The sequence below is a fragment of the Cheilinus undulatus genome, linkage group 22 (genome assembly GCF_018320785.1).
Source record: "Cheilinus undulatus linkage group 22, ASM1832078v1, whole genome shotgun sequence".
Taxonomy (NCBI): domain Eukaryota; kingdom Metazoa; phylum Chordata; class Actinopteri; order Labriformes; family Labridae; genus Cheilinus; species Cheilinus undulatus.
Window position 1 is genome coordinate 16,542,803 of NC_054886.1, and position 10,337 is coordinate 16,553,139.

General features: G+C 38.7%; 1 protein-coding gene across 1 annotated transcript; it reads left to right on the top strand.

The window, feature by feature from the left end:
- Positions 1–34: 34 nt before the first annotated feature.
- On the top strand, positions 35–3,245 carry phf23b (PHD finger protein 23b). Its single transcript, XM_041779550.1, has 5 exons — positions 35–635; positions 1,856–1,887; positions 1,996–2,088; positions 2,182–2,797; positions 2,921–3,245. The coding sequence occupies exons 1-5, from the start codon at positions 608–610 to the stop codon at positions 3,112–3,114; spliced, it is 963 nt and encodes a 320-aa protein (XP_041635484.1). The 5' UTR covers positions 35–607; the 3' UTR covers positions 3,115–3,245.
- The last annotated feature ends 7,092 nt before the right edge of the window (positions 3,246–10,337 follow it).

Here is a 10,337-nt window from a genome sequence, read left to right on the forward strand (position 1 = left end):
TGCCGGAGGGTGAATGACGAAACAGTAGACTACGTTTCCCAGAATGCCTCACGCGAAGCACAGCGCTGGCAGCCTCAAGAGGTTTCTGCCGCGCACCGTGCGGAATAAAGTCAAAACTCCCGTCGTTTTGTGTGCATACAGCGAAGAAACGAAGAAAAACTTCATTGGAGGAGTTCCCACTATGGAGCTACATCAATTAGCAATCGTGTTAATCTAAGGAGTCCTCTCAGCTCAGCTACATTCCCTCTTATGGTTATATAAATCTAGTGACGGAGAAAGGGGGCTTTAAGTGACAGAGGAATTAGTATTTTGTCCGGCTAATAACGTTGGTGTGGCGACAGTTCAGGCGGTTTGCTTCTAGTAGGTTAACGTTCGCCCTAGGAACAGATTCCAAGCGAGGGAATATATCAACATCTACCCAAAAGTGGAGTGACTTATTGGGAGAGTGTCGTTGGTCTCCCGCGCCCTTGGATTACTGCTGCTAAAGTTACCCGGCGGTAAGGTGCAGCCACGCCGGGGGAAAGGCACAGCGCGACGGCCGCTACTCTCCGGCTAGCTCGCCTGCTGCTTCTGTTTCTGGAATCGAGGCCTTGTCGGTGAGGCGACAATGCTTGACATAATGTCCGAGCATCAAGGTACGTTTCCCCTGTGCCAGCAACAGCACTTTCAGCATAACGGTTTCTTTGCTGCTTAAATTACTGACTGTTCAGAGATCTTTATTAAGATTATTATGTTAGGAAACCTACCTGACGTTGGTGTTACGACTGGTTGCGTATGCTTTATTAATAACACGACTTGCTATTGGGCAACTTCTGTTTTGTCGCCCTTATGTGATAAAAGTTATCTTAAAATGAAAACCTGCTTTCTTTTATTTTTATAGTAAATACAGCTAATCTAATTTGAATGTATTTCGTGCAAACTTAAATTAGCTTACCTTTTTGGTCATCGCGCCGTTCCTTTTAGCTTGCCGTGGATAGCTAAGAGCTAACGTCCCCTCACAACCTATATTTAAACGTCCTCTAATGTGTCAGTTTTGTGTTAGATTGGTGAGCTTGTCCCCCACATAAACGCATTTAACACTAACTTAAGGCTGTATGCTGACAACTAGGTTGATTAAACGTAAAACCCTGCGAACAGCAAGCTAATGTTGCTATCGAGCCTCCCACTCCATTTAAAAAAGCTATCATGATTAGCTAGCTAGCACAAGTTCACTGCATTCAGCGATTAGCTGATGTATACGGTATCTTTAAGTTTCAAAAGTATTATAGACTGGATATCTTTAGGGCATTTGGGAACTCTCATCAGTGTTAGCTACATTTGCCTTCAACTTTTTTCCTCTAAACGATATAACATGTTGTGTTAGCGTCTCCTCCAAATGTCAGCTAGCGTTAGCAGATAGCATTCAAACAATACAAAATGACAAGTTTACAACAACAAAGGGAGCTCTGTTGACTTGAACCAATCAAAACCGTTTTAACTTTTGCATCAGTCAACTAACATTTTTCTGTACCCAAAGCGCAAATGTTCAAACTTTATATTGACAAAGTAACAGGTCGCGATAGCTTGTATAAAATTCATAGCGGTGGACCAATTTGCTTAGTTGTCTCTCGCGTTATTAAACCAAAGTATTTGTTGGAAAAAATACCATATCTGTCTCTAAACAACATGAAAGCGCTCATCACTTATTACCCAGATTAAGCTCTTGAGCCGTGTTAGCAAGCTAAAGCTAGCTGTAGCCCACATGTCTCATTGCACTTCTGTGCAACTGTTTGCTATAAATTTGTGCTGAAGTCAGTGATGAAATGTGAAGGAAATGAATAATTTGTATCTAATAATTGTTCTTTTTCTCTAACAGATTCACTTTTGACGTGCAAAACAGAACCCTTGGTAAGTCTTGTAAATAAAACTGGACTACCTATGAGAAGTTGGTTGATTAGCATTTTAGTTTTGCTTTGCTTTATTTGTTTTTACCATGAGTCTTTGTGCTCTCTTTAGCCCCCAGAGAGGAAAAAGAGGACTGTCGAAGACTTTAACAAGTTCTGTAGCTTCGTCCTTGCCTATGCTGGCTACATCCCCAGTCCTAAAGAGGTAAGCTGCAATGAATGCCACAGTGGATAAGATAAACGACAGTTTGTGCCTGTAAGTATGAAGAAATTACACTGTTTTCTTTTTATCTTGTAGGAAAGTTCATGGTCCCCAACATCATCGAGTTCTGCACATAGTTCAGGGTTGTCAGTGGATGGAGGTGGCGGAGGCAGCAGCTCCACAGGCAAAACTTGGGCAGATGGAAGCTCAGATATCCACACCATCCATACTTTTGTCCGTAAGGCCCGAGCCAATAAGGGCAAAAATATCCGCCGCATGCACTCTGATAGCACTCTACTGGACAAGATGCGCCTGAAAGACTCCTTATATGAGAGCCAGGCAAGCAGTAAGACAGAACGCAAGAAGGACAAGAAACTGAAAAAGCTGTCGCTTGGTTCTGCCATGACGGCAGCAGATAGTGGCAGCAGCGAAGGAGAGAAAAGAGCACGTATTAAACGCAGCAAAAACTCAAAACAGCCCAAAAATAAGAAGCTCAAAATTTCGACTGCTCAAAGCGAGACAGACTCTGAGGCACGGCACACGCATGCAGAGGTTGGACCTGTCAGAGACGGGCTTGAAGCACATGGGGGCTCTAACTCAAGCATGCAAGGGCTGGGGAAGATGCAGCAAGATGAGTCTATGAGGGACGCAGAGATGAGCTCAAGTGAGGGAGAGACATGGATTGCAGATGAAGACATTATGGTGGAGTCAGGTATGGTGATATACTTTTATCAATGCAGTAATGAAAATGTTTCAAACAAGCAATTTTCCTGCAAAGATGACGACTTCTTTCAGCTGTATTTTCTTACAAGTTTGTTCTCTCTTTTTAATGCAGGTGATGATTCATGGGACTTGATCACCTGTTACTGTGGGAAACCATTTGCAGGACGGCCAATGATCGAGTGCAACCAGTGTGGTATATGGGTGCACTTATCGTGTGCGAAGATCAAGAAATCCAATGTTCCCGACATCTTTTACTGTCACAAGTGCAGGGACTTGCGGCGGTCGGGACACAAAAAAGACTCTTAGACATGAAGAGGATGGGAGGGACATTTCAGACTCCCCTTGCTTTTTGCTGTCCTCTGAGACTTGTTTTCTTTGATGCCTACAGCCAAAACAGCCTAAATTATCACCTGGATGGTGACTGTATAGTCACTTTTTAGAATTTCTTTTTGACAATCACAACCATTCTTATTTATCCCTCACATTTTTATTACTTTTGTTGTTTTCTTTGGCTACTGTGAAGACCCGGACAGTGACAGTGGAGAATCATTTCTGTTTTACTAATGAATTCCTACATTAATTGGCTTTATTGCTGTAGACTGTGCTGGTGGTAAGAGGAATTTGGCTCATTATGTCTTGAGGATAGTGACAAATCAGTGACAAATTTACTTTCAGTGATTCAAGGAGTTTCAGTTTGACTTTATATCAATGCAAGTTGTCAAAATATAAAGCTAAGAGAGGGAAAATGTCACTCCTGTTATATGTTGATAACTCTGTCATGATGCTAGGTGGGCAGCTCGTTTTATTTCAATCGTATTTTTGCGATTTATTTCTGAGTTTTTGTTTTGGTCGTCAGTGATGATCACTGAACATAAAATGTAGAGAAACTCGTCTAGAATAAGGGAGCTTTGAATTTATTAAATCTGTCAATATTGCTCGTTTAGCACCTAAATTGCTACATTTCAAATTGCACACAGACAATTCTATAGGCAGTGCACTTTTTAAACTCAAATACCATTACCAGTAGATTTACCGGCAGGTATTTGTAAAAAGACGAGCTACGACTAATTAAATTCGTTCTTGGTTAGCATGTAGCTTTGTATTTTCATGATTAAGCGCTTATGTTTCTCCCTGTCTGGCTTGTTTAATCAATCATTGATAGCCATTTTAATTTTACCACGAACAACATTAACAAGGAAAGCTGTTTATTTGTGTTTCATGTGTTTTTTATGTTCAGCTGAAATGAAAAGGGGTAATATTGCTGTAAGACTAAAGGTTCGGCCGTGCTTTACAATATCACAGTAGCTCTGAGGCTCGTTTATGAATGGTTGTAAAAACAATATTTGTTTTCTGTTTAATGTACATGTTTATTTCTTAGCTTTCTGAGAGGCGGGGTTAGAGATGTCGCCCGTATCAGAGAATGGACGTAAGATTGTCTCACATCGAGAACAAAGTTTGTAGTGTACAGAAAATAAGTTGGCGCCGCGTAGGTTTGTGGCATTTGTTTATGCTGTTTGGTTTTACCATGTGCTTTTTTTTTCTTTCTTTTTGTTGGTGGGAGTGTCGGTAAGTCTCCAGTAGCAGTTGCACTCTCTGTACGACTTTAACTCTGTGTACATATCCTGTTCTTTGACAACTGTACATATGTGAAAGTGAAGAGAGAAAATACCCAAGCAAAATCTATATTTTCTGCAGTCTGATATTGTTTTCTTTAACTGTAGCTTGAAAAATAAAAGTCTTTGGGAACATAAACCCAGAATTTTATCCTTAGAATTCTTTAAAGTAAAAAACAACTCTTCATACAGTCACTTTTTTCAGTTTTATTAGATTTCAGCACACAGCAGTGATTGTCATGTGTATCTCCCACCACTAGAGGGAGTCAGTCAACAGCCATCTCACTTGTTAGTAAGGCAGTGAGTTAAATAGGAGCTTATGAATAAATTACATAATACATATAATAAAAAGATCATACAGGAAAGAAAATATGAAGAGCACAGCTGTCTGACTTGGTATTTTATTCCATGAATTCCTCCTGGTCGATGTCTGGTTCATCCTGTAACAACAAAATAAAGTGCTAAGTGATTTTTGATTTTTTTGCCTGGTGAGCACAGTATCTGTCACATTTATCGAAGCCAAGGCTTCTCAGTAAAATTGTATAAATCAAACAGAAAGTACACATTAAAATCAAAACTTCCCCTCTGTTGCAGACGTATATCAGGGGTCATCAACTACATTGGTACAAGGGCCAAATTTTGTCCTGACAGTGGCCTTTGGGGTCAGACTTTTAAATAAACTAAAATAAATAGTTTTGTCTTAGGTTTTTTTTTTTTTTATGAATCTGTTATTGGTCACCCTTTACATCTGGCAGTGGGTTTGAACAAATTTTAAAGAAACATAACTTGTCAAAAATAAGCTCATTATGATCATTTGGTGCTCAAATTGATTAAAAAATACTTCGTTTCTTTCCCTTAAAAATGGGGATTTTGGAAATAAGAGGTTTTTGCCAAATGCCAGTGATTTGTGTTTTCTTTCACAATGTAAATGATTTTAAGCATTAACAGTGAGATCAGTCCCTAAAGTCCATGAGTGATCAAAATATGTTTTCTACATATTTCTTGGACCGCAGGTCTATTTTTTTGATTCTCAGGTATGAAAATTACATTCTCAGAGAGCCTGAAGTGAGAAGTTGGCCCAGAAAACTGCAGATTTAATCAGAGCTGGATGGATAAGTATGTGTTTACCATGCATCATATTAAATTTATAAAAGCTGACCGGTGGATTTCTGTCAAAAATGGATCAAACATTCAGTCATTCCTGATAAAACTGATGCTTTCTTGATTGTGTTGGGATTTATTTGATAGTTGTAGGAGTTCAAAGACAAAAGATACCCCGAAAACCACATTTTTTTTAAACCTCTTCACATTTGTATTTAGATATATTTTGGGGGCCACATGGGGAGCTTTGTGGGCTGCCAGTTCATAATCACTGATCTAAATACTTTATATGAAGTATTTTGTTGGACAATATGTCACCAATGTACATGTGTAGAAGGAAACTGAAAACAACTAAACAACAAATGCTGTATTTTTATGAATAGGGCCTGAGCTCTGACCTTGTAGTGAGGACCCTTTTGTATCTGCAGGTGTCTTATTTATTATTTTTCCAACACTTTGCGGCTTGATTTGTTTGTGGCTTGTTTTTGGGGCCTTAACGTGCCTGAAAAGTCTCAAAAACCTTCCAGAAAATTGTCCCAAAGTGGAAATTTTTTTAAACATTCTGCCCCCTCACACCTTTCAACCCAGGCTTGTGCACTTTGGTCTGCATGTGGATCATGATCAGATTTACAAAAAAACATCTTGACATGTGCTGGGTGTGAGGGACCTTCACTGCTGCTTGCATTCCTAGTTTTCCTTGCTACTCACCTTTCGGTTTCGGGAATTTGGCATTTGAAAGCTGCCGATGGAGTCCATAGGAGCAAGCTTCCTCCTGTAGACACAGCAAAGGGAAACTATGATCATAACTGGGATGTAGATTAAGATATCAGAGAAAAAGGCATCAGCCCATGATATTAGGGATGCATGATGTTGGATTTTTTGCTGATGTGTACACAAAACAATGTTGCCAATATGATATTTAAATGTAGATCAGGCCTAAAAGTTCAGTCCTTATAACACACAATTTCAAGTTTGTGGACAAATAAATGAACAAATTTTAGTCGTTAAAACACGCTGAAGTAGGTCTGCTTAAGAAGTGGCAGGTCTGTTGGTCCAGTGTAAAACTCCACTAACTTATTTGTTTGTACAGCCAATATTTACAGTTGACATAGGCAGATTTTTTTTAGCTAAAATCTGCTGTAAATATCTGCAGAAATGTTCCTTTTTGACAATGCTAATGATTTACTGCTGATAACACCATAATATTGAGTATCTCTGCATCCTCTATTAACAGAAATAAAATGAAGTATTATTTTCTCTAATCAACTGAAAGTGTTTGTCATTTATTGAAGAGCTGAAATAACTCACGATTCCTGTTTCTAACACATTTATTCCAATGATTGTTGAATTAAATACATTTCCAGTTGTTTACACAGCACAAATCTATGGAAGCCCAATGCAGACATTTTATTTTAGTTTTCCTTTTTTTTTTCTGTTGTCGTTTTGTGATAAAAACATTTGCTTTTCCTGTCTAAATGAGTTAATTCTGCAAGATCTCTAGAAATCGACAAAATCAAGCAAACCAGCATGTAATCCCAAGTTAACATAAACAAGTCAAGATATTGAGAAAACAACTTAAATCTAGCTTTCATGACAGGAAAATTAAGTAAAGAAATTTTTTATAACATGTCCTTTTAGGGCCTCCGTATATGTCACATCTTTTCATGCTTTATTTATAGAGGTATGTTCTAAAAAAATAAGTCACTTAAGGTTTCTCTGTTTCCAGACTCACCTCTTTTCATTGGCTTTGCGGTTGTACTGGTACTGGTGGTTCTGGTGCTGGATTGAAAAGTTCTCAGCTGGATTAAGTGAAGTTTCAGAGTGAGACTTGTGGGCGTCCAGATCCCGGCTCATCTCTCCAGCATCGCCTACAGAGAGGTCTTCTGCATCTATGCGATCATGAAGACGAGCAAAAAGCTCCTGGTCCAGCCAGTTCACTTCCTAAGGATGGTAATCAGATTATGAAAATACAAAAAAAAAAGCTGTTTGCAAGTTTTTATAAGTTGTAAAGAGACATACCCTTTTATTTCTGTTTGGCAACACGGCAGCAGAAATCTCCTCCAGTAGAATGTAAAGAGTCAGGAGCGGTAGCACACACCTGGAGCAAAGCATCTGCAAAGAAAAGAAAGGTCAGCTAAGGACTTCACACTCAGTTAAAGATAAATATTCACAAATTTACCTTTAAATCTTCTCTTGTCTTTGTATTTCTGTTCTTAAAGCAGGTTCAGTGGCTGCACCTCGTCTGATCTGTTGACCACTCTGCAGCGTATATGTAGCCCTGCATGTAGGGTGGGTTTATATTATGGGCTGGCATCAGGGGGCTGTTTAGGCTAAGTGAGCATGTGACTTGAGACATGCCAATTACATCTGCCGCCCTGTCTCCTGCTGTAGTCATTGTTTGAACCAAACCTCTGTACTGACTCTTTACATGCTGACAGCATCCTCTGACATACATACAAACTCGTACACATGCACAGTCCCACTCCCTCGCCCTTTAGTGTTTTCTTTGCTGCTGATATGAGGAGAGATGGGAGTGAGATAAGGCCAGTGTTGTTAGAGCCTGAGGCACGCTTCACTAACAAAGATTTATTTTATCTCACGTGAGATATAGGAACATGTTTTAAAACTTCGGCTTGACCATAATGTTTAAATTAACTTAAATTACATGACAACAAATTCAAAAAAAGTTGAGATGCCAACTATCTAAGAAATGCTTACAAAGTGTTCTTAAAGATGCACGAGAGAGATAACATGACTGTGTCCCAACTTTTTAAAAATCCTTTGCTTGCATAAAATTCAAATGGGCATATAATTTTATTTTAAAAAATTCATGGATCAGCTGTTACATTAATGTATGTGATCTTTTTAATTATTTTAATCAGATAAGGGGATAGAAAATCACCAGATTCTGTTTTATTTCCATTTTACACAACGTCCCAACTTTTTGGAGTTTGAGGTTGTTGTAATTTTCCTGAAGTTACTTAACAAAAAACTTAGTTCAGGTGTTTTACAAATTACTGGATTCAGCTTGTTTGCATCATATCAGAAATAAAGTTCTTGTTTTTGGGAGATTTAGTGGCCCCAAACAAGCAAAACAAACACACCCTTCGCTGTTTAGTGAAAAACAATCAGTGAGTGATCAAAATACTTTGAAGTTTCTCTTTTTGGGCAACAAAACCAGAAAAAAATATTTAAATTCATCTCTAGGCCAGGTGTAACTAAAAAAATGCTCATCATTGATGCAATATATATTCTTTTGCTACAAATCATGCATATTTATTGCACACACTAGTTAATCAGTATACCTGGCTACCATTACACCATGAAGACAACAGAACACTCCAAGTAACTCAGAAAAGGGTTATTTAAAAGTGTAAATCAGGAGATGAATAAATAAAAAAAAGCGCTTAACATCCCTGAATTCAGTTAAATTTCGCATCAAGAAATGGAAGGAATTTGGCACGTGTTAATCTGTCCTCACAAACTGAGTGAACATGAAGAAGGAGACTAGTGAGAGAGGCCACCAAGACACCTATGACTACTCTGAAGTAGTTAGAGGTACCTGTTTCATAAGTTGGGTTGAGTGTTTAGTCACTCTTAAAGTCAACAGGAAAATTGAGTCGATTAACAAATCAGTGTGTCCATTATTAATATTCGTCTAATGTTTTATCTCAGTCTGGACTAACTTGGTGTGTTTGGGTTTGACAGATGTTAGAAGAAGCTCCGAGACAGAGAGATCACAGATAGCATCAGGACCCTGCAGTGTGTTGTAATCTGGAAAATTTGATCATTCTGTTTCGCCCGACTTCACCCACAGATTGCCACCCAATCCAGACCACACACATCAATCTGCACCTCCCGCCTGCCTGCTGCCTCCGTCTGCAGAAAGCCAAACAGAGAGGAGCCAGCGTAGCAGGGATGGATGGAGAGATTGGCAGAGGATGATGGGGCGGGCGGGGGGGTCTGCTCCGAGCTTATGCACATTCAGACACGTTTTCACTTTTCCTCCTTTCCCGCCCTGTCCTAATTATTTCTATTCTGGGACTCTGAGGCCCACCAAACATAGAGCTGCTGCTGATAGATCAGCCATGTATAAATAAACCAAGGCAAGGCTGGCTTTATGTGAGCAGGGGCAGAGGCCAGATAGGCTGCACTGATTAGCTTCATTATCAGAGACAGGCCTCATTAGGAGCCTCGGCTGGGTGTGTGACTGCTGCGTGTGCGTTCTTTTGTTGTAACACATCACCAGTGTCCTCAAATAGACGTAAACTTATAGCAGACACTTTCAAACTTTCTTCTTGACATTTTGAATTTAATCTCTCCAAACAGTATTTCAACTTTATTCTTGAAATTTGACATTCAGTCCTGTCATATTTACAAATTTCTTGAAATTTCAACTTCAATCTTGAAACAGCATTTCAATATTTTTCTCAATATTTTGACTCTAATCTCTTAACTGTAATTCAACTTCATTTTTGAAATTTCAACTTAATTCTCACAATTTCACCTTTATTCTCTCAACATTTTGACTTTAATCTTGAAACAGTTTTCCTTTTTTTCTCTAAATGTCCCATTCTTCTTGACATATTGGCTATTTTGACATTTGAGCAACAATTTTGAAACACCATTTCAAATTTATTGTTGACATTTTGCCCTTTTTCTTGACATTTCAACTTTTATCTCAAAACAGTTGTTTTACTTTATTCTCAAAATGCTGATTTTATTCTTAGCATTTCAGCTTTTTTTCTTGACATTTTGATTTAATCTCAAAACAATATTTAAAAGTTATTCTTGAAATTTTGACTTTTTTCCCAA